This window comes from Thamnophis elegans, chromosome 16 (genome assembly GCF_009769535.1).
Source record: "Thamnophis elegans isolate rThaEle1 chromosome 16, rThaEle1.pri, whole genome shotgun sequence".
Lineage (NCBI taxonomy): Eukaryota > Metazoa > Chordata > Lepidosauria > Squamata > Colubridae > Thamnophis > Thamnophis elegans.
In genome coordinates, this window is record NC_045556.1 from 7,087,224 (window position 1) to 7,111,703 (window position 24,480).

General features: G+C 43.2%; 1 protein-coding gene across 1 annotated transcript; it reads right to left on the bottom strand.

Annotated features, from left to right (window-relative positions):
- Positions 1 to 1,731: 1,731 nt before the first annotated feature.
- SORD (sorbitol dehydrogenase) lies at positions 1,732 to 24,425 on the bottom strand. Its single transcript, XM_032233285.1, has 9 exons — positions 24,126 to 24,425; positions 19,016 to 19,049; positions 15,673 to 15,837; positions 14,288 to 14,447; positions 9,694 to 9,812; positions 8,302 to 8,367; positions 5,095 to 5,270; positions 4,015 to 4,136; positions 1,732 to 2,112 (listed from the first exon to the last, which is right to left on the bottom strand). The coding sequence occupies exons 1-9, from the start codon at positions 24,198 to 24,200 to the stop codon at positions 1,947 to 1,949; spliced, it is 1,083 nt and encodes a 360-aa protein (XP_032089176.1). The 5' UTR covers positions 24,201 to 24,425; the 3' UTR covers positions 1,732 to 1,946.
- Positions 24,426 to 24,480: the final 55 nt, after the last annotated feature.

Here is a 24,480-nt window from a genome sequence, read left to right on the forward strand (position 1 = left end):
AGGAAGCATTTTTATCAACGCTTTGAATTTTCAAACAGCTCAGGATCAGCTTGCAGAGCAATGAATCAACCCGTGGAAGACTTTTGAGCCATGTCAACAGACTTCAGAGAAGCGACTTTCTTCTTCTATTTGCTCAGGCAACGTCACTTCTTTAACTAGGAACAACAAACTTGATTCCACCGAGGCCTCGCGAGTGAAAGTTCTCCTTGGGGTTACCAGATAAGCCTCCTAGGGAAGACACAGGGTGGGAGGGGTGCCAATGGTCCAATGGGAACCTTCCAAGTTAAAGTTCCCCACCTGGACCATGGGTCTCCATGCCACAAGGAGGTGTGGCTTTTTTGCTTTTGTGGCACGTGCCTGCATCCCACAAAGGGGCATGGCTTTACAAGGAAGTGGCCCTTGCCCTAACTGTGAGGGGCAAAGCCATCCCCTGTGAGGTTACAAAACCAGGATGTCCCAGCACAATAGCTGTATTTGCAGAAGGACTGAGCCCTGGAGCAACCAGGGTGCTCTTTCCACATACATGCACCAATGTACATCCGTAGAGCAGTTAGCGCTAGGAGAAGTATGATGTTGTTCAGTGGTGACGAATAACCTGTGACCTCAAGAGTCTCCAGGAGATATGGAGGAAGGATGATGCAACTCCGGCAGGTTTCTAGCATCCCTTACCATGGTAGATAGGTAGGTAGGTAGGTAGGTAGGTAGGTAGGAAGGTAGGTAGGTAGGAAGGTAGGTAGGAAGGTAGGTAGGTAGGTAGGTAGGTAGGTAGGTAGGAAGGAAGGAAGGAAGGAAGGAAGGAAGGAAGGAAGGAAGGAAGGAAGGAGAGATGCAGGAGGGAGGGAGACAAGGGAGGGAGGGAGGAAGGAAAAAGAGAAGGGAGGGAAGGAGGGAAGGAGGAAGGAAGCAGAGACAAGGGAGGGAGGGAAGAGAGAAGGGAGGGAGGAAGAGAGAGACGAGGGAGGGAGGGAGGAAAAAAGGAAGGAGAGACAAGGGAGGGAGGGTTGGAGGCGAGACAAGGGAGGAGAGAAAAGGAAGGAAGGAAGGAAGGAAGGAAGGAAGGAAGGAAGGAAGGAAGGAGAGATGCAGGAGGGAGGGAGACAAGGGAGGGATGGAGGAAGGAAAAAGAGAAGGGAGGGAGGAAGAGAGACGAGGGAGGGAGGAAAAATGGAAGGAGAGACAAGGGAGGGCGGGTTGGAGGACATACAAGGGAGGAGAGAAAAGGGAGGAGAGAAAAGGGAGGGAGGGAGGGAGGGAGGAAGGAAGGAAGGAAGGAAGGATTTCTTCAGATGGAATGGAGAATTGATAGCCCTACTTTCTGTGCCATTCATTCACACAGTAGACAATCTTACAAGATCATAATCCAAAGTTCCCAGCAGATGTTGGTAGGTAGCCATGCCTCCGTGTAAATTGGTCTAGATAGAACGTCATACTAACTCCAGCAGGAACTTCTGAACTGATGGGAAAAGTGTGTAGCAGCTTCAAAGTCTACAAGAAGCAGCTCGGAACAATCACGAAGGACGGTGGTTTCAAATTCTGAATGGCTCCTGATGCACCAAACACATCCATGTTTACCCAACGAGAAGGTCCAGTTGGAACCATCAGTCCTGAGGTCTCACCTAGGAAGTCCTGCCCTCCCCCTGATGCCTTTTGAGACCCAGAGAGCTGCATTGGGCCGAAAATTAAACATGGAGATCCTAATTTTACAGTTCAGCGCTGGTTCACACATTTCACTTGTAAGGACAGAGGTCATTTATTCATTCCAACTCAAAGGTTAAGGTTCAAGTTTCCAAATCATTTGCATAACATTTATTTCCTTGACGAGGGCTCTACATTATCGGCGGTTTAAGGCTCTGAGTCACTATGTTTACATTTTCTTCTCCTCGGACTTAATTCTCCCGAAGGGGAAAGTAGAACGGGATGCAATGATTGGGGTTATTTTATGTTTTTTAGGGATTCTGGTCGTTTGGGTCACACTTCAGCATAATTTTTATCCCGATCCCTTTCTTAGTTGCCTCGAACGCTTCCATGGCCCTTTCCAAAGGAAAACGGTGGGTCACCAGCGGTTGCACATTGATTTTTTTCGATGCGAGCATCGCGATCGCCATGGGCCACCTGCGAAGAAAGCAAAAGGCAAAAAAAAAGGGAATTGCACACATATCCAGATTTTGAACGGAAGGTTGTGGCAAGGATGATGATATTATTATTATTGTTGCTGCAGCTACTGCTACTACTAATCACTATTAGCCGATAACCCAGGTATTTATTTATAGGGGAGAAATGTCGAGACCGAACGTAATTTCTAATGTTGGATTTTCCGCCTTACCAGAGGGAGCCTCCTCATGGAGTACTATGAAGCTGTTATCATGGCATCCCTGCTGTGCTGTACAGTAGAAGCCATTTTACAGCAGTACGGTAGAAGCCATTTTAAGGCACAACAGACTGTATTTTAGTAGAACACACACCTCGAGGGGCATTAGGGGTGTCTTACCCCCCCCACACACAGTATTTTTCTCCAGTGAGTGTTTGGAGTACCGTGTGGGGGGGGGGGAGAGAGAGAGAGGGAGGGAGGGAGGGAGGGAGGGAGAGAGAGAGAGAGAGAGAGAGAGAGAGATAGAGAGAGATAGATAGATAGATAGATAGATAGATAGATATAGATAGATGATAGATAGATAGATAGATAGATAGATAGATAGATAGATAGATAGATAGATAGATAGATAGATAGATAGATAGATAGATAGATATAGATGATAGATAGATAGATAGATAGATAGATAGATAGATAGATAGATAGATGATAGATAGATAGATAGATAGATAGATAGATAGATAGATAGATAGATAGATAGATAGATAGATAGATAGAAATAGATGATAGATTTAATATTTCTCTTGTAATTTTAGTAGTTCTAACTCCTGATTCTCTGAGTTAACCATCAAAAAAACAGATCCCAGGTTTATTTTTAGAAAGAGATTTCCAAGACCCATCAATGAGCAGAGGTGGTCTCACCTTCTAAACACAAATATACAGGTACATTTAGTTCAAAGTTACAACAGCACAGGAAAAAAGTGAGGTATGATCGTTTTTCACACTTACGACCACTGCCATATCCCGACAATCACCTGAGCAAAATTCAGACCCTTGGCAACTGACTCACAATTATGACGGTTGCGGGGTATTGTAGTCATGTGATCAACTTTTTATAAACTTTTGACAAGCAAAGTTAAAGTCAAGCAAAGTTTCACTTAACAGCTGTGTTAAGCATCTTAAGCACTGCAGTGATTCACTTAACAACCCTGGCAACAAAACGGGGCAAAACTCACTGAACAACTCTCTCACTTAACAACAGAAATTTTGGTCTCGACTGCGGTTGTGTGTCGAGGATTACGCGCAATTGTATTGTGTTAAAACAAAAAGAATCAGGAAACCTCCGAGGGTTACCACTGAAAACTCAGTACGATGTATTTGAATGCATTTAAATTACTTCCGTGGAAATGAATTAAATTTGTATTTAAATTATATTTAAGATTTTGTTTCTCTCTCCCTTTTTAATTCTGTTCAAGGTATTAGACGTTTGCACAATAGGGCTTAGATTAACCACCCAGACATTGTGTACCTAAATTATATCTCTATTGTACAATATTTTCTATCCATTTCAAACTCCTCCACACCCTCTTGATAAAAACCATGCAGAATGGGTTACCATTATTTCCTTAGCCGCACCATGTTTTGACCACAAAATATCTGCTAGACAATGAAAGCCTATTTTTCCTTCCGTACGAGGCGCAGGGAACAAACTTATCAGATTTCAAGAACTTTGCAAGATGTACGTTTTGTTCTCTTTTAAACTTTTTTTAAAAAAAAATAGTTGACCAAAGTCTTAAGAACATTTCACAGTTCTCGATTCAGTGTCCAAGATCAATACAACCTCATTCCTCACCCCACCCCAAGGTGGCCAAATACGAGGACAATACATCTCTATTTGCTCCTCTAGACCCATGACGAATACTTACGTGTTGCAGTATCGAAAGATCCCACGGATGTCCACCTCACGCACCGCAGCCGTCACGATGGGCACGGTGACCATTTCTGGGCCAAGACCCACCAAAACTAAAGTCCCACCAGGACGCGTTGCCTGAGAAGAAATAAGGAGTGCAGAGAAGAGCAACAAAGAGGATTAGGTCTAGAACGTATGAAGAGCAGTTGCTGGAACTGGGTAGGTCTACTTTGATGAAAAGAAGGACCAGGGGAGGCATGATAGCAGTCTTCCGATATCTCGGGGGCTGCCCCAAAGAAGAGGGAGTCAAGCTAATCACCAAAGCACCCGAGGGCAGGACATGAAGCAATGGGTGGAAACGAATCAAGGAGAGAAGCAACTTAGAACTAAGGAGGAATTTCCTGACAGTGAGAACAATTAATCAGTGGAACAGCTTCTCTCCAGAAGTTGCGAATGCTCCAACACTGGAAGTCTTTAAGAAGATGTTGGATAACCAGACTGCTATCATGTCTCCACTATTCCTTCTTTTCATTAAACTAGACCTACCCATTCTCCTGTGTGCTGCTCGGGGAATCCAGTTAGATGACAGTTAGAACAATTAATCAGTGGAGCAACTTGCCTCTGGAAATTGTAAATGCTCCAACATTGGAAGTTTTTAAGACGAGATTGGACAACCATTTGTCTGAAGTGGTGTAGGGTTTCCTGCCTAGGCAGGGGGTTGGAGTAGAAGACCTCCAAGGTCCCTTCCAACTCTGTTATTCTATTCTAAGGAGATCCAAGTTCATTTCCAAATTCTCCAGAAGCCAACATTCCCTGTACCATAACAGAATAACAGAGCTGGAAGGGGCCTTGGAGATCTTCTAAACCAACCCCCTGCCCTGGTAGGAATCCCTAGATCATCTCATATAAATGGCTGTCCAATTTCTTCTTAAAAATCTCCAGTTTTGGGGCACCTGCAAGTTCTGGAGACAAGACGTCCCACTGGTTAATTGTTCTAAATATCAATTTGCTCTAGAATCTCCCTCTCTTCTCCTCAACGCCCACAATTGAGAGACGGAAGATTATTCCCGATGCCTTTAAGCTATTAAAGACTTACATAGATTCCAGTCTGGATGCAGGATTCGGCCCCCGTGCATTCCAAAGTGATGTCAGGCATACAACCTAACAAGCTTTCCACCTTACTGGCCAACACCTCAGGGCTCTGCCCCTTGACCGGGATGGTGAAATCAGCCCCAATTTCATTCGCTTTTTCAAGGCGGGGAGCAGACAAATCTATAGGGCAAAGAAAGCAAAACTTCATAGCCATCATAAAAATAAAAATAAAAAACCAGAAGCGCCAATGGGATCCAAGGGGTTAATTTAATTATTATCTGAGAGGAATGGCGCAGTGGTGGGATTCATAATAATTTAACAACCGGTTCTCTGCCCTAATGACCAGCAGGGTAGGGGCGGGGTTCAGTGTTCATGTGACCATGTGGGCATGGCCAACTCAAGATCACTCAGGTCGATGGGCGCTTCGCCTTAGCTGTTGCAATGTAATAAGGGTTAACCAGAGAGGCAGTTTCTGTAAGCAAGGCAATAAAGATTAGGCTAGAAACAACACCAGAATGTTTCCTTCCTGCCTTCCTTACAGGATTAGCCCTGTAAAGTGGGAAAAACAAAAGATTTCTTCCAACAATTGGTTCTCTGAACTACTTAGAAAGTTACCAACCGGTTCTCCTGAATAGGTGCGAACTGGCTGAATCCCACCACTGGAGTGGCGTCTCTTGGTATGACATCAAGCGAAGCCTGCGATCACTGAACCAGTTGTTAAATGGGTTGGATCCCACCACTGGGCAAAACTCATTTAACCAATGTCTTGCTTAACAACGATAAATCTGGGTCCCGTTGTGGCTGTAAGTTGAGAATTACTTCTAATGGACTATGCCATATTGCATTTTGGGGAAAGGGGACACAAGGGTTTTACTACTCCTTCAACGGGATCCTATCATCTCCCACATCACTTAAGGGGCGTCTCATCAAGCCTTTAAGGCAGGGGTCCTCAAACTAAGGCCCGGGGGCTAGAGACGGCCCGCCGAAGCCATTAATCCAGCCCGCATGAGACCACAAGATTGCCCTACCCATGTCGCCATATCTACCTGCCGGCCCCTATCAACCTTCCGGAGACCTCAGGAGGCCAAAAACGGACCCGTTTTTGGACTCGAGAGAGAGAGATGGACGAAGGGAAGGAGGGGGAGTGAAAGAGAGACAAATAGAAGTCCCCTTCCAAAGCGGCCACATCCCTTCACTCATCTGCTTTCTACCCCCAGGAGCATAACAAATTAAAGTTTAATTTGTGTGTATTGTTTAATAGGCTACTTATATTGGCCACGCGCACCCAGTCACATGACCACCTAGCCATGCCCGCCCAGTCATGTGACCACTTAGCCACGCCCACCCAGCAGCTCTGCCACACACCCACACACCCCAAACAGTCTGAGGGACCATGAATTGGCCCCGTTTGAAACCTTTGAAGACCCCTGCCTTAAGGCAACAGAACCTGGGCTGCGTCAACATCCTAAGGACATAAGGAGCAGGGTTTTAATTGACCCTTGTATCACAGAGTTAATTTAGTGTGACTTTTGGCAGCCGTTTCTCTGTTAGCCTTTATGATTTGAAGGAACAGAATCTCTGATTATTTGTTCCTACCTTGGATATATTTGACCAATGTCAGAGAGCAACTGCATTTCTTGCATTCCAATCTATTCTATTTACACTCGTTTTCCTACGAATCTGATTTGAGTAGCAAGCCAAGCCATCGACAAATAGATTATTTTTTTTAATGCCAGGACTACACAACATTTTCAAAGCAAATATTGATTGGCCTGGGAAGGCCAGGCTCCAGAATTAAGCACAACTAAAACAAAGGTCACGTTAGGTGGGACTGCATCACGGCGTGGAACTGGCTGGCCATCTCAGCCCGCTAAGCCTCCAGGCGCCAGTACCTGGCCTTGCACTCCCGCAGGTCTTCCCTCTGCTTGGAAAGCCTATGCTCGTAGTCCTCAGTGAGGTGCTTCTGCTGAGCCTCCTTTATGGTCAGATCCAATTGGAACTGAATTCTTTCTCATGGTGGCTGTTTAGCTCCAGCAACTGCTTCCTGTTGGGGCCCTAAGGAGCCGGGGCGGGCAGGTGAGGAGTGGGCGGGAAGGGAGAGGTGAGTAGAGGCTGGCGAGGTGCCCCTTAGCAATAGCAGTTAGACTTATATACCGCTTCATAGGACTTTCAGCCCTCTCTAAGCGGTTTACAGAGTCAGCATATCGCCCCCAAAACAATCCAGGTCCTCATTTTACCCACCTCGGAAGGATGGAAGGCTGAGTCAACCCTGAGCCAGTGAGATTTGAACAGCCGAACTGCAGAACTGCAGTCAGCTGAAGTAGCCTGCAGTGCTGCATTTAACCACTGCGCCACCTCAGCTCTCTCCCCTTGACATGAGTGACATCGGGTTGGCCACACCTACCGAGTCACATGACCACCTAGCCACGCCCACCCAGCCTATCATTAGGCAGATCATATTAGCGGTCCGCGGGATTTAAAATTATGAATTCCGTGGTCCCTGAGGTCCGAAAGGTTGGTGAATCCTGTCCCAGAGAAGAATATTCAAAGTCTCCAAATATATAGAGGGATCTAACCGATCTCTGATGATCTCTAAACCCAGAGCTAGATCACCTGGTTTATATTTGCATGAGAAGTCCATCAAAAAAGTGGCGGTTTTGATTGGGAAAACCATAAACACATGGCAAAAGATGGCACAGAGACTCTACAGATTCATACTAGACTTAATATTGAACGGCCATTCTTCATGATTGATGCAAAAGAGCTGAGGTGGCGCAGTGGTTAGGGTGCAGTACTGCAGGCCACTTCAGCTGACTGTGATCTGCAGTTCAGCGGTTCAAATCTCACCGGCTCAAGGTTGACTCAGCCTTCCATCCTTCCGAGGTGGGTGAAATGAGGACCCAGACTGTGGGGGCGATACGCTGACTCAATTTGCTAAAAATCTGTAAACCGCTTAGAGAGGGCTGCAAGCCCTATGAAGCGGTATGTAAGTCTAATAAATAAATAAATAAAGACACCATTAAGATTTAGAAGGGGGAAAAAAATGGTGCTCGCTAGATTTGCCTCTTGTCTTGAATAATGTTTCCTCCTTTGTCCCATTTAAAAGCTCTGTATTTACCCAAGCAACACGAGTCCTTTATCGCACGTAAACTTGGAAAGCTGAACTGCAAAACACACAGAAAAATAAATCAAGATGGCAAATTGATCTTACCGCTAATCACCACTTGTGCTGCTCCCATCGCCTTAGCAATAAGCAAAGTCACGAGCCCAATGGGTCCTAAGAAGACAGAGGGAACACCAAGAGGGAAGTCTGGTTATTTATTGCACAGTTTAATGACAAGAGCCAAGGTGGCACAATGGTTAGGGTGCAGTACTGCAGAGAAAATTCCTAATTGTTAGTCTGGCCAGTGAGATTGGCAAAATCATCTTTCTTAGTCCCGTGACAATATTGGGTGGATAAAGCATAACAACTGAGGCCAAGGTGGTGCAGTGGTTAAATGCAGCACTACAGGCTACTTCAGCTGACTGCTATCTGCAGTTCGGCGGTTCAAATCTCACCGGCTCAAGGTTGACTCAGCCTTCCATCCTTCCGAGGTGGGTGAAATGAGGACCCAGACTGTGGGGGGGATATGCTGACTCTGTAAACCGCTTAGAGAGGGCTGAAAGCCCTATGAAGCGGTATATAAGTCTAACTGCTATTGCTATTGCTAATGGCCCACGGCCACTTCTAAGGAACATCTTCCTTTTTTAAACAATAAAACTATTGTTCTGACCGAGGTTCCCCAAGAGCATGAAGGAAACTCCTGGTCCTGACAAAAAAAACCCTTTTTTTATTAGTGAACTCTGCTCATTCACATCCAGCAAAGTCTTTCAAGGGAGGATTTACAGTCACAGACTTTATCTGGCTTGGAGAGCTGCCAGGCCGATATCTGCAAAACTTGGCAAGGAGTCTCGGAGAGTCACAAGCCAATGAAGTGAACTAATTGCCTCCTGCAAACTCCACTCCCCTTTCACTCCTCTTTTATTTCCTCTGGGAGGGGCCATTCATTGTCCACCTGTGTTCTTACTCCCAAGTCAACTCCTGTTCTTCAGCTGTTCTCTTCGTCTGGCAACTCTGCGCATGCGCACACTGGGAACAGGCTCCAGCTGTTCATCTGCCTCACTAATGTCTGACTCCGAAGGCAGCGGATAACTGGCATACGGCTCTGGCCGCCTCTCTGCCTCCGACACAGAGCCCTCATCAGAGCCTTCCCCAGACTCCAGGACTGGCCCATCTTCCTCCCCAACCTCCTCACTGTCCGAATCTGCTCCCAGCTGTGCTGGCTGCTAGTGGGCCACAACAACTACATTATAAAAAGAGCATCGGTGGGAAACAACGAAAGTGTCCCAGTAGAGATGGTCTTGTGCTTTATTTTAAAAAAAGCAGTGACAGAATCCCAGGTGAACCTTTTGGAAAGAGAAAAGTGGATGTCACATTCGAAGTGGCCTCCACTTGAGATGATGGAAGCTGGGGGGGTTTTTTGCCTGGGAAGAGGCATCCGTTGGGACCAATATAACACATCCGTTCTGGAAAAAATCAAAGAAATGCCAAAATCTTCCATACCAGCACCACAAATGAAGACTTTGCTACCCAATGTCACCTCGGCTCTTCTACAGGCGTGAATTGCAACTGAAAGGGGCTCAACAAGAGCGCCTTCTTCAAAGGTGACATTGTCTGGAAGCCTGCAAGAAGACCAAACAGACCGAAGAACTTCCATTAGTGTGTGTAACCAAAGTAGAAACCAAAGTTCCCCAAATCCTCAAAGCATCAATATTCAAAACCTAAGAACAATGGCTTAACATAAATTAAGCACAAACCCAAGATACTACAGTCACTGGTTACCTAGCTAGTTAATTGTCATTCCTTGAAATTCTCATTCTAGACCCACCATCAAGTGATCATGGATATTTGGGGAGTAAATATCTCTGGATGCTGCAAGCCAGCTGGAAAGAACAGGTAAGGAAAGTTTGATCCCGTCTTTTTAATCATTTATTTCAGGGGTCTCCAAACTTGGCCACTTTAAGACTTGTGGACTTCCATTCCCAGAATTCCCCAGCTGGCTGAGGAATTCTGGGAGCTGAAGTCCACGGGTCTGAAGTCACCAAGTTTGGAGAACCCTGAACTGGATAATTCATTAAAACAATGCGTGATATTGACTCCAAAACGTATCCCTGTTGGATCCACCGTGTTCACGTGAGTGAGAAATATATATTCTACTTTAGACTCCTTTGGGAAGGAGGGCTCCTGATTTATTTTATTCTTTGTATCTTTTTATTCTAATTTGAATTGTTTTTAGTGCTTTTGAACTGTTTATTATATTATTTAACTTTTTATTATATCGTAAGCCACAGAAAGTTGCTATATTAAAATTCTGACACGGAAATTTAACTAATATAATATAATAATGTGATATATGACATAATTATAATATATTATATATGATATATAATTATAATAATATAATATAGTAATGCAATGCAATGATATAATATAATATAATGTAATATAATGTAGTATAGTATAGTGTAATATATGACATGATATGATGATATAATGTAATGTAATGTAATATAATGTAATGTAATGTAATGTAATATAATGTAATGTAATGTAATGTAATGTAATGTAATGTAATGTAATGTAATATAATATAATATAATATAATATAATATAATATAATATAATATAATATAATATAATATAATATAATATAATATAATATAATATAATATAATAATATTATAATATAATAATATAATAATATAAATATATAAAAATATAATAATATTATAATATGATATATGATATAATATAATATAATTAATATAATATAATATAATATAATTAATATAATATTAGTATAGTATAGAATAGAATAGTAATATAATATATATAATATATAATATAGTATAGCATAGAATAGAATAGTAATATAATAATATAATAATATAATGTATAGTATAGTATAGTATAGTATAGTATAATGTATAGTATAGTATAATATAATATAATAATATAATATAATATAATATAATATAATATAATATAATATAATATAATATAATAATATATAATATAATAATATATAATATAATATAATATAATATAATATAATATAATATAATATAATATAATATAATATAATATAATATAATATAATATAATATAATATAATATAATAATATATAATATAATATAATATAATAATATAATATAATATAGTAATGTAATGTAATGTAATGTAATGTAATGTAATATAATAATATAGTATAGTATAGTATAGAATAGTGATATGACATATGATATGATATGATATGGTGATATGATATGATATGATATGATATATGATATAATCCAATCTAATCTAATCCAATCCAATCTAATAAATATAATATATAATTAATATAATATATAATTAATATAATATATGTAATTAATATAATATAATATAATAATATAATATAATATAATATAATATAATATAATATAATAATATAATATAATATAATATAATATAATATAATATAATATAATATAATATAATATAATATAATATAATATAATATAATATAATATAATATATAATATAATATAATATAATATAATATAATATAATATAATATAATATAATATAATATAATATAATATAATATAATAATATAATATAATATAATATAATATAATATAATATAATATAATATAATAATAATATAATATAATATAATATAATATAATATAATATAATATAATATAATATAATATAATAATATAATATAATATAATATAATATAATATAATATAATATAATATAATATATTTTTCTAGGTAAGCATGTCAAAGGCCATTGAATGACAGTCCTTCATCTCGTAAATGGTTAGTAACCTCTGCTAGAAAAGGATGAATTTCAGGCCAATCCTTTAATCCTTCTGGAACTGACATATACAATTTCTTCAAAACTCTCCACCGCAAGAGATTTTCTGCAAACGAACGGTGTGGAGCAAGACGGTTACTTCCTTTATTTCAAAGCGGCAGTTAATCTTGCTGGCATTATCGGGCTTTCAGATCAGCCAACTGCCTGCAGGCGTTGCTCTTCTATGCTCACCAGTTCTGGTATTTTAAGAGGCGCCTTAATCTTTAGTGTAGACTCCAGCGTCTGAAAACAGGAACACGCAACCTTTTTGTCTAACCGACAACTCCCAGTCCCTTAACTATGGATGGAGAAAGTCCTCTTTTACCTGCTACAGGACTTTGGAGGCCAAAAAAATAAAATTCTAGACCTGGGATAGGGAACCTGTGGCACGCGGAGCCGTTTGTCGGGGCACGCGAGGCATTGCACATGCGGGCGCTGGCCAGCTCACTTCAGCCTTTTATTGAGGCCATTTTTTCGCCCTCCCCGGGCTCCAGAAGCTTTATAAGAGCCTGGGGAGGGCGAAAAAAAAAGCATGCCAAAAATGGAGGGGGGGGGAGCGCTGATCATGTGCGCATGCGCGCTGGGGTTACGCATTACATTATGAGTGTGGCACACCCCCACGCATGACCCCTTTGCGCTCCCCCCCCCACTTTTGGCACGCGAGCCAAAAAAGTTTTCCCATCACTGTTGTAGACAATATGGGAAGGTGGTGTGGAGAAAACATTCCAGGAATTATTAAAATATACAAAGAATTCAAAAATGATTCCAAGTTCAAAAAAAATTCCAAAAACGATTACAACTTTCAAAGAATTATTAACAGCTGCAGAGGAAAAGGGTTAACGGGGATGCGTAATATTATATTCTCCTTTTTTGCCTCTCGCAGAATTATAACAATGCATTTTTGAGGAGGGGTTTTTTTTTGGAGGGTTGCTCTCTGAGCGTGCTCGTTTTCTTGCAGATGTTTCATTACCCAACTAGGCAACATCATCAGTCTGATGTTACCCAGTGATGGTAATGAAAGGTCTGCAAGAAAACCAGCAAGCTCGGAGGGCACCAAGGAGCCCTCATTTCAACCCTGAGCTACAAATACTCTCCTTTAATAGGAGTTTTTTCTTTCTTCATTACTAATCTCTCTATTACATCTGAATCGTATCCATACAGATTGTCCTAAGCATCAGAGCAGAAGGCTGAGTTAGCTCTATCGGTTAGAATTATTTCCGTGAACTCAAACGCTCCTTAATGGATGAATTTCTAATTGTTTGCATTAATCGATGTGCACTGCCCAGGGTCATTGTGGGATATAGCAGCCATATAAATCATTACAATAAATACATTTGGTAATCATTTTTACGTTCTCCATGCCCTGCAGAACTGAACAAGTATTTTACTTCCATTGTTAAAGGTAAAGGTTTCCCGCTCGCACATACGTGCTAGTCGTTCCCGACTCTAGGGGGCAGTCAGCGCTGTCCGGAGACATCTCCGTGGTCATGTGGCCAGCATGACTAAATGCCGAAGGCGCATGGAACACTGTTACCTTCCCATCAAAGGCGGTCCCTCTTTTTTTACTTGCATTTTTATGTGCTTTTGAACTGCTAGGTTGGCAGAAGCTGGGACAAGTAATGGGAGCTCACTCGGTTACGTGGTGCTAGGGATTCGAACTGCCGAACTGCCAACCTTTCTGACCGAGAAGCTCAGCGTTTAAGCCACTGAGCCACCTGTTAACTTCCCGTGTTAGTTAATCCCTAAATTTTACAGCCCGCTGGTTTTAAACACTTTAGAAATATGCATAAAAAAACTACTATCGTGTGATTAAAAAAAAAATTTCTTTCCAAATCACTGAAATGTTCTAGGGGGGGGGGGGGGAAACAATAGTGATTTGAAAAGAAAATTGGAAAAGCACTATGTCTATCCATTAGGGAAAGGAAGGGCTGTGATTTTAAAAAAAACAACACTTGCTTTGCTTGTAAAGATCTGAAATTCAGTCTCTGACCATGAGCTAATTCTTTGGTTTTGAATGTTAAAGATTCCCAGTTTGTGTACGGTTATCTTGTGATTTAGGGTGATTTAGGGTTTTAATTTCAATGTGGTGGTTGAGATTCTGCCTGCTTGTAACCCAAGTTGCACGTTTCTGGAACTGCACACTGCTCAAAGTCGATTAAACCCAGGAAAAACACGACATCATTGTTTTTCAGATTGGTTAGCTCCGTGACATGGTTCCCCCCACCAAAAAAGAGCATTGCAACTGACTTGTAGCAAAAGTTGGCATCGTGCTTGTAATATCGGCACAGGTTCCCATCGTCTGGAGGGGTCGCACAGAAGAAGAGGGTCGGTGAGAGGTTGTACCGTCCAATCTTGCAGAATTCGTCGACTTCCCGCGGAACCCCAGGCTCAATAGCTACCCGATCACCTGCGAGACCCCCAAGGACGTAGGAAGGAGAGAAAGCAGGAAAGAAAAATGACCCGCTAAAGAGATGTGTGTATCTAGAAGACCCATTCACACCGTTTAACTCTAAACAGAAACTCCGAAGTATTGAGTATTAATCCATACATATAAAAGTGTGTGTTTGTGTGTGTGTGTGTTCCAGGATAACTCTGGAACGCTTCGAGCAATTTCAACCAAACTTGGTACACAGATGACTTACTCTGTGAAAACAAATACTATGGGGGTAAGACACCCCTAACACCCGGGGGGGAGGGTGTTCTGTTAAGATACAGTCTGTTGTGCCTTAAAATGGCTTCTACTGTGCAGCGCAGTGGAGTTGCCATGGTAACGGATTCACAGTACTCCAGAAGGGGGCTCCCTCTGGTAAGGGGGGAAATCCAACATTAGAAATTACGTTTGATGTGGACATTTTCCCCTTATAAATAAATACCCGGGAAAACTGGGTTATTGGCTAGTATTAAATATTTATCACCCGAAAGCTGATGAAATCTACAAGCCCCAGAGCATTTCTTGTATTCATTAGAGCAATCCAGTCATATTACCGACATTCAAGCTGAGGTAAGAATCAAATGACAGGAATTTGCCTACTCAGAAGACGACGAGATATAATTTAGAAACTTCTGGATTTGCTAGGCCCCACGAAATCATGTCGTTCTAGAGTTAAGTTCCCCTCAGCTCCAACCCGATAAGGCAGATCTTTGAAAATCTGTACTCTGTGAAGATCTGGCACATTTTACACAAAGGACATTGAGAGACAAATAGAAGACAGAGATGGATCTACTTCATTAATGACAGATTCTACAAATCTGTCTACAAATCATGGTTGCCCACCTTTTTTTAAGTCAAAGGCCAAATAATACTTTGTGGTTTGGTCATTTGGAAGCTTAGGGACAGAAGGAGAGATTGTAGAGAAAGGGACAAGAAAGAGTCAGATACAGCCATCGCAGAAAATAAATAAATCTGCCCAAGATTAAAAAAAAACATTGTTTTTCTCGATTCCACTATTTTTTCCCCAGCTGATTTCACTCCTAAAACCAACAATTCAATTGTTGTGTTTGTCCCAAATCAGTAGCCATTGAAATGGGAGCTGGGGTTGCCTACCTCCAGCTCTTTGTATATGCTGTTCAACCCTTACTCATCAGCTACTAAGAGGACAGATGGAGGTGACTTGGGAACAGCTTCAGCTCACCTTTCTTTAACTTGGTTACTGACGACCCTACTTTAACAATGGTTCCTGATGCTTCGTGGCCCAGCACCATTGGAGACTTCACCACAAAATTTCCAATTCGCCCATGTTGCCAGTAATGGACATCAGACCCACAGATTCCCACGGAGTGCATTTTCAAAAGTACTTCTGTTCCAAAAAGAGATAAACCAGAGTGTGAAATCATATTTGATAACCCTTATTATGTACACTATAAAGAGGGGCCGGCTTTAGAAGCAACAGAAACGTGATTAATTAGCTCCTCTAAATCCCTTTAAGTAGATATGGATCCATACATTGCTATGATTGACATGCCCTATTTATGTAAATGAGATTAAAAATTGAAGCACTGAAACCCCAAAGAACAACACAGGTAGTCTTCAATTTATGTCCGCAATGAAGCCTGAGGTTGCAAAATGGGTCGATCACATGATCAATTCAATTTTATGGTCATTTAGAAGAAGTCACTCATTAAGAAACAAATGGTTTGCTATGAAGAGTTTTGATGCAATTTTGCAGTCCCTGCAGTGTTGAGACCATCCAAATAACAGAATAAAATACTTGGAATGGACCTTGGAGGTCTTCTAGTCCAACCCCCTGCTCAGGCAGGAAACCCTACACCACTTCAGACAAATGGTCATCCAACATCTTCTTAAGAACTTCCAGTGTTGGTGCATTCACAACTTCTAGAGGCAAGTTGTTCCATTGATTAATTTTTCTCACTGTCAGGAAATTTCTCCTTAGTTCTAAGTTGCTTCTCTCCCTGGTTAGTTTCCATTTATTAATTTTTGTGCTTTGGAGAATAGCTTGACTCCCTCTTCTTTGGGGCAGACCCTGAGATATCGGAAGACTGCTATCATCTCTCCCCGAGTCCTTCTTTTCATTCAATCTCAAGAGCTTTATGGAAAAATTGAGCCTGGATCAGACCCAGTTCCAAGATAATAGCAAAAGGGTGACATATTTGCAAAGCTATCTGAATATATCTTAATAAATTAAGAAACTGTTGACTGTTCTCGTCCCCAGTCTTGACAGAACATTTCAGAGATAGAATTATCAGACCCAATCAAATACATGGCCTAGATATTTTTCTCCAGCCAGGTTATCTATGAAGTCATGCCCTAAAATCCACCTGTGTCCTATTTCTTCCAGAACTGCTGACTCAAACCCTGGGGCCGTTCCAATTTACCAGACATTGATTCATGGTGGGCCTAGAGACACAATCAAGGAAATCAGAAAGCCCGTGGTGTACAAGAGTCACACCAGAAAGGCGGTTTTGCAATCGCTGTGCCAGGACTGATAACTTCGGGCCATACTTTGTCGGGCAACACCGATGTAAGCTCCTTCAGACAAGTGGCTTCCTGGCTGAACTTTTCATCCTGTTCTTTGGCGTCCAGAGCTGGGGCACTTTTATCACAATGATTAAAAAAACAAATATGTAGAGTTGAAGACCTAAGATGACCCTGATGGACATAGGAAGGTGCTATTGCCCAGGGCCTAGGCAAAAGGAACTGGGGCGGAGGGGTGGGGTGTTAAGTCCAGAACATCCAGGTAACATCTGGAAGCAGCTCAGACAAACACATCCCTAACTGGCTAGACTAAAAAGGGGGAGGAGTTTCAAGATTTTGTTGTTAAAGAAAGACTATCTCCTCCTCCTCATTCTTCTTTTATTCTTCTTCTTTCCTCTTCTATATTCTTTTCTTCTTCTTCTTCTCCTCATTCTTTTCTTCTTCTCCTCTTCTCTCCTCCTCACTTTTCTTTTTCTTCTCCTCCTCCTTGTTCCTTTCTTCTTCTTCTTCTTCTTCTTCTTCTCCTCCTCCTCCTCCTCCTCCTCCTCCTCTTCCTCCTCCTCCTCCTCCTCCTCATTTACCACTTTGGGTGTCTAGAGAAATACATGTTCTGTTTTTGGTACTTCTGGTGGCCTCAACCATTGTTATTGAAGGCTGCCTTTCACATTGACCCTTCATCTTCTTCCGAGTCTGTCTCATGTTCTTTGGCCTTCTCTTTTTCTATATGCTTTGTATGCAGTGGTGAGATTCAGCCAGTTCACACCTATCTGGGAGAACCGGTTGGTAACTTTCTAAGCAGTTCGGAGAACCGGTTGTTGGAAGAAATCTCCTTTTGTTTTTTCCCCACTTTACAGGGCTAATCCTGTAAGGAAGGCAGGAAGGAAACATTCTGGTGTTGTTTCTAGCTTCATCTTGATTGCCCTGCTTACAGAAACTGCCTCTCCGGTTCACCCTTATTCCGTTGTAACAACTAAGGTGAAGCGCCCATCGACATGAGTGACATTGAGTTGGCCACACCCACCCAGTCACAAGACCACCAAGCCACGCCTACCCAGCTGGTCATTAGGGCAGAGAACCAGTTATTAAATTATTTGAATCCCACCACTGTTTGTATGGTATAGAATCCCAAGCCATTCATACCGCTAAAAGGAAACTATTTGTAGCTCAGGGTTGAAATGAGTTCTTGGTGCTCTCTGAGATGGCTTATTTTCTTGCAGACATTTCATTGCCAGCACTGATAATGTTACCCAGTTTGGGTAATGAATCATCTGCAAAAAAAACCCCATCCCAGGTCGGGGAAGCCCTCAAATGCTTCATATTTTTACATTTCACTGAACTATATTTATATCACAGGATGCCTAATAAATAAACCAGGGGGAAGATAAAATCTGGCAAATAAATGAGACCGGTTTAGTAACAACTGTGCTCTGGAACACGACCAGTGGTGGGTTTCAAAAATTGTTCGAACCTACTCTGTGGGTGTGGCCTCCTTTGTGGGAGTGGCTTGCTGCCCATGTGACCGGATGGGAGTGGCTTGCCGCCCAAGCGACCCGATATGAAGATGCCGACGACACTTGTCAGAACCACCTTAAATTACCTCACACACAGCACTGGCATGCATAAGAATAGGATGTAAACTTGTTTCTTAAAAGGCATCTTTGGTTTGCGTTAAAACAACTTCAACACACGCAATGCTCTGATTGCACCACAAACGCAGTAGTCATCCTTACCTTTCACAGAGGCCCTGAGTTTTATAAACAGGAGCATGATAGTGTAGAATAATCATATCCAAGGACCAGTGGTGGGTTTCAAAAAATGTTGGAACCTCTTCTGTAGCTGTGGCCTGCTTTCCGGGTCCACTGGTGGAACCTCTTCTAACCGGTTCGGTAGATTTGACGAACCGGTTCTAGCGAATAGGTGCGAACTAGTAGGAACCTACCTCTGAACACGACCTTCACCATCCAAAGCTATTCATCAACATGCCCATTGCCAGCTGAGAATGAAGTGCTAATATTCCCAAAAGTGAATAATCCTCAACTTACCATTAGGACCAGGTTCAGGAACTGGTCGGTTTTCCTGAAAGAAAGAAAGAGAAAGAAATTTAGGGAAGATTCCGTTTTACACGAAACCTTAAGGCTGCTCATACCAAAATTACATCAGCTAATCTGCCCTGGGAATTCCTTGCCATTCAAGGATTAATGGTTGTGAAGAATTTGCTTCTCGTTCTACAATTAAACAAACTTTTTTTCCAGGAAGAATTAATTAAAAAGTATAAACCGTACACAGTAATTTGTACACTCATGTTAACATTTTGATTGAATGATTTGATAAGACACATGTAGATGGGGAAGAAATGCAGGTAGTGACAGATTTTATTTGCCTAGGCTACAAGATCACTGCAGATGGGGATTGCGGCCAAGAAATTAAAAGACCCTTGCTCCTGGGGAGGAAAGCTATGGCAAATCTAGACAGCATCCTAAAAAGCAGAGACATCACCCTGCCAACAAAAGTGCAACTAGTCAAGGCTATGGTTTTCCCAGTTGCAATGGACGGCTTTGGAAGTTGGACCATAAGGAAGGCTGAGCGCCAAAGAATGGAGGTCTTTGAACTATGATGCTGGAGAAGACTCCTGCAATAGCAGTTAGACTTATATACCGCTTCATAGGGCTTTCAGCCCTCTCTAAGCGGTTTACAGAGTCAGCATATTGCCCCCAACAACAATCCAACCGGTCAGTCCTAGAAGAGATCAACCTTGACTGCTCTTTAGAAGGCCAGATCCTGAACAGGAAACTCAAATCCTTTGGCCACCTAATGAGAAGGAAGGACTTACTGGAGAAGAGCCTCATGCTGGGAAGAATTGAGGGCAAAAGAAGAAGGGGACGGCGGAGAATGAGGTGGATGGATGGAGTCACTGAAGCAGTCGACATGAGCTTAAATGGAATCCAGAGGTTAGCAGAAGACAGAAAGGCCTGGAGGAACGTTGTCCATGGAGTTGCAATGGACACACCTTAGCAAATAACAACATAAGGGGGAGTTCTGTTTGGACATAAAAGGGTTTCCTTTACCACTTATTCCTCTTTTATATTAAAACATTAAAAAGCATCAGTAAGAATTGTTGGTGTGTAGAAAGGTTGGATTACAAAGGTAATTCCATAAAGGATTTAAGAGTGTGCAATTATAAATAGAGCACCAGACTAGCGTCATGGTTGAGAGAGATTGTAAATTCCTGCCCTGCCTTTTTTAAAGAAAGTGATGCACCATCAAAAGTGGTTGGAAGAACGGTTGAAATCTTTTCCCATTTCCGTTCGGACTTTTCTGATCCTCTCCCCTCACCGTTGTAAATTATTTAGAATTTTTCCAAGGATTCAAAGCTGCAAACTCAAAAAGAAGGAAAGGAAAGGGGGAGAAAAAACAATGCAAATTGTGCACCTCCACCCTTGATGGAGGGTACAAATTGGCCAGTCATTTTTTCTGAACCCTAGGAAAAAGGCAATGGTAAACTATTTCTGAAAAGCCTTGCCAAGAAAACTGCAGGGACTTATCCAGGAAGTGTTGAGAATTAGACACGATTGAATGTGGGGAGGGGGATAAACGCAAATAAGACGGAATATTAAGAGTAACAGAGTTGGAAGGGACCTTGGAGGTCTTCTAGTCCAGTGGTCCCCAACCCCCGGTCCGCGGACCGGTGCCGGGCCGTGGAGTACCTGGCACCGGGCCGCGCAGCGGCCGGGGGCCTAAGGGAAAGTCGCTAGGCCTACGGGACAACGTCGTCCAATCAGTATTCTGGCTGGTCGGCGAGGTAGGGGAGGTAAGCTAAAGGGGCGTGAATTAAGGCCGGGCGTTCAGTTGCTGAGCAGCGCACGCAAATTGGTGGCTGGGGTGGCCGGGCGCGTGCCTGGGACGGTGTGCGGAGTGGGGCCACCGGACTGAGCCTCTCTCAGAGGCGGTTGGTGGGGGTGTGCCGTCGCGAGGTTTCGCTGCGAGGAATGTGAGAAGCCCAGGTGGTTGTTTCCTCCCCTCCTCTTCCCCGCGAGCTCTCGCCGGCGCCGGGCTTTCCCCTGGCTCGTCTGCGGCCGCCGTTTTTGTCTCCTGCAGAGGCTGTTCCCCGAACCACCACCACCACCAACCCGGCCTCCCCTGTCAGTGCCCCGCGTCATGTCGTGATCTCCGGGCGGACGTGTGGGACCAGGGAGGTGGCGGTGACGGCGGCTGCTGCTGCTGCAGCCGCCGATGGGGCTGCTCCGGATTATGTTGCCGCCTAAATTGCAGCTCTTGGCGGTGATGGCGTTCGGGGTGTCCGTCTTCTTCCTGGAGAACCAGAGCACTCGGGCCACAACACGAGTGATGTCAAATTGACCACGCCCAACCCAGCCCCACAGGGTCAAACACAATCCTGATATGGTCCTCAATGATATCGAGTTTGACACCCCTGCTTTAGATCCTGATAGTGTTTTAATTATTAAAATTTAATAGACATAAAAAAGATGAAGAAAGACTAACCTCTATGTTATTTTTATGGAAGGCCTGCCTGAAAGTTATAATGGTAGCTCCTGGGCCGTGCGCAAAGGCTCCAGGGAAGAGATGCCCCCCCACCCCTGCGCGCGCTCAGTGGGCCACGGTAAAATTATCAAAGGCTGACTGGTCCGCGGCGATAAAAAGGTTGGGGACCACTGTTCTAGTCCAACCCCCTGCCTAGGCAGGAAATCCTACACCACTTCAGACAAATGGATATCCAACATCTTCTTAAAAACGTCCAGTGTTGAAGCATCCACAATTTCTGGAGGCAAGTTGTTCCACTGATTAACTGTCAGGAAATTTCTCCTCAGTTCTAAGTTGCTTCTCTCCTTGATTAGTTTCCACCCGTTGCTTCTTGTCCTGCCCTCAGGTGCTTTGGAGAACAGCTCGATTCCCTCTTCTTTGTGGCAACCCCATAAATATTGGAAGACTGCTATCATGTCACCCCTTGTCCTTCTTTTCACTTCTTTTTATAAGACAAAAAAAAATTGCTGTCTTATTTCATGTCCTGCTCTTCCCTTGCTTGCCAACAACTTAAAATTTCAATTTGTATTCGCCATCAAGGGTGGAGGTGCACAATTTGCATTGTTGTTGTTTTTTCCCCTTTCCTTTCCTTCTTTTTGAGTTTGCAGCTTTGAATCCTTGGGAAAAATTCTAAATAATTTACAATTATTGGGGAGAGGATCAGAAATGTCCGAACGAAAATGGGAAAAGATTTCAACCGTTCTTCAAACCACTTTTGATGGTGCATCACTTTCTTTTTTTAAAAAAAAAGGCTTAGCAGGAACAGCGCCATATAATATCTTTGCCTAATTCAACAATGACTGAAATCGGATTTCCCCACTATTTCTATAGACACGCACCGCTTAGAAACAAATTACATTTTAAATCCTCAAGAGGAAAATAAAGCTTGATAGGAGCATTATTTAAAGATAACAACTTTGTACTCACTGGGGAAAGGGGAGATAATATTATCTTAAACGGTTCTGTGGCCATAAAATACTTAAGTCTCTTTAATGATTAGCTTGTGAGCCTTGATTCTGGAATCTGATAAATGTTACAAAAGGAGAAGACCTCAACAACCAAACCATGTAATAGTGGAAAATTCCCCCCCCCCTTTTTTTGCTTCCTCTTAAAAATGGTAATTTTGTGGGGGGGGGGGGGTGTTTTCAAAGAGTTTTGACATCTCATTCTTTTATTGATAAGCCCCTCCCTTTCCAATATAAAAAAAGGAATGTTTCACAACTGCTGACAAACTACTTGGCTTTTTCATTAAAGGTCTGGATGCAAAATCTCAACTTTGATTCCTCCCTAGTTTTAAAAACAGGAATTTACAAACGCAATTTCTTTTTATGATGTTTTGGCAAACATTTGCTTTTGGTAAACCAGACGCACACCACAGGATGCATTCTTTTAATGAAACCAAAGGGTCAGTTGTCTACTCATAAAATGTCAAATGGCAACCTTGGGAGGCTGATGGCTTTGTAGGGGAAACCTCAAAGAGAAACTATGTTTAAGCCAGCCGTGGCTTAGCAGTATGTAGGAAACAGATCACCGCCATAAAATCATTAATAATGGGCCTTTTCCTCCCCTACCGATTCATCTGGTTTAGAAACCAGGAACATCTAATCTGCTGAAGGACAGAGGGGTTCAGTAAGAGACTTTTGCACAGGGGGTGGACAGGTGAAGGGAAAAACCTGGGGGGGGGTGGAATATTGTTGGTGATTTATTTTAAAGCTGCCTTTTAATGAAAGGAAAAAGAAAAGGAGAGGAAAAGAAAGGAAAGGGGGAAAGGGGAAGGGAAGGAAAAAGAAGGGAAAGGAAAGGAAAAGGGAAGGGAAAAGAAGGGAAAGGAGGGGAGGGGAAGGAAAGGGGTAAAGGGAAGGGAAAAGAAGGGGAAGGGAAGGGGGAAAGGGGAGGAAAAAGAAGGGAAAGGAAATGAGAAAAGGGGAAGCAAAGGAAAAAGAAAGGAAAGGAGAAGGGGAAAGGGAAAGGGAAGGGAAAAGAAGGGAAAGGAAAGGAAAGGAGAGGAGAGGGAAGGAAAGGGGGAAAGGGGAGTGAAGGGAAGAGAGAAAGAAAAAAGAAGGAGGAAAGGAAGAGAGAGGAAAGAGAGAAAGAAGAAGGAAGAAAGAAAGAAAGAAAGAAAGAAAGAAAGAAAGAAAGAAAGAAAGAAAGAAAGAAAGAAAGAAAGAAATTGACAAACAGTCGGTCAATTTCAACAACAATCGCTTTTTCCCTTTTGCTGGCTCTCTCGCATGAAACGAGAGTCTCCTAACCCCAAATCCCCCAGATACCCCTTGGCTAAAAGCCCGGAGCCCTGGCTGATCCAGAGAGGACTTCACCAGAGACCCCCAAGAGAAGACCACCACCACCACTACCCCCAGCTTCCCGGCGCCCAGATCCCTGGGAATTGGGTCTGGGGTCTGCCCTTAGCCCACGAAGCGACGGCCTCTCCTTCGGGCCAATGGGGGCTGCCCGAAGCCCACCCACCCTCCACCTCCGAGCGCCAGGCCGGTTTCCCCTTTGCAATGTCATTCCCAGGGAGGGGAGGGCTCCTCTCCGGAACGGCAGCTTCTGCAAGCAGGCGCCCGCCCGCCCTTCCCTCCCGCGGGGCCCGGGGAGACGGAGCCGCCCTACCAGGCACAGCTCGCCGGCTGCCCGCACCACCACGGCCAAGTTGGCCGCCTCCACGGCCTCGCCCCGCGCCGCCATCGCCCCGTCTGCTTCTCTGCCTCGGCCGGGAACTTTATCTCGCCGGCCGGGGCTGCGTTCAGCGCGGGGAGGAGGAGGAGGGGGGCTCGGACTCTGCCCTGGCAGGGTCCCAAGTGGGGGGAGCGCCGTTAAGCCCTCCCGGAGAGAGCAAAGACCGTCCTCCCAACGCTGGGGGGTAGGGGGGGTCAACGAAAGCCGGGAGGGGGTAGGAGGAAGAGGAGGGGAAGAAGACGATGAAGAAGAGAGGGAGGAGGGGGAAGAAGGCAATGAAGGGGGGAGT

Coding starts and splice junctions, on each gene's coding strand:
- SORD (XM_032233285.1), bottom strand. CDS start 24,200: ATGGCGGCGCGGGGCGAGGCCGTGGAGGCGGCCAACTTGGCCGTGGTG. Junction 19,050..24,125: donor CAGCCGGCGAGCTGTGCCTG/GTAGGGCGGCTC, acceptor TCTTTCTTTCAG/GAAAACCGACCAGTTCCTGA. Junction 9,813..14,287: donor GATGCCAACTTTTGCTACAA/GTCAGTTGCAAT, acceptor GTCTTCTTGCAG/GCTTCCAGACAATGTCACCT.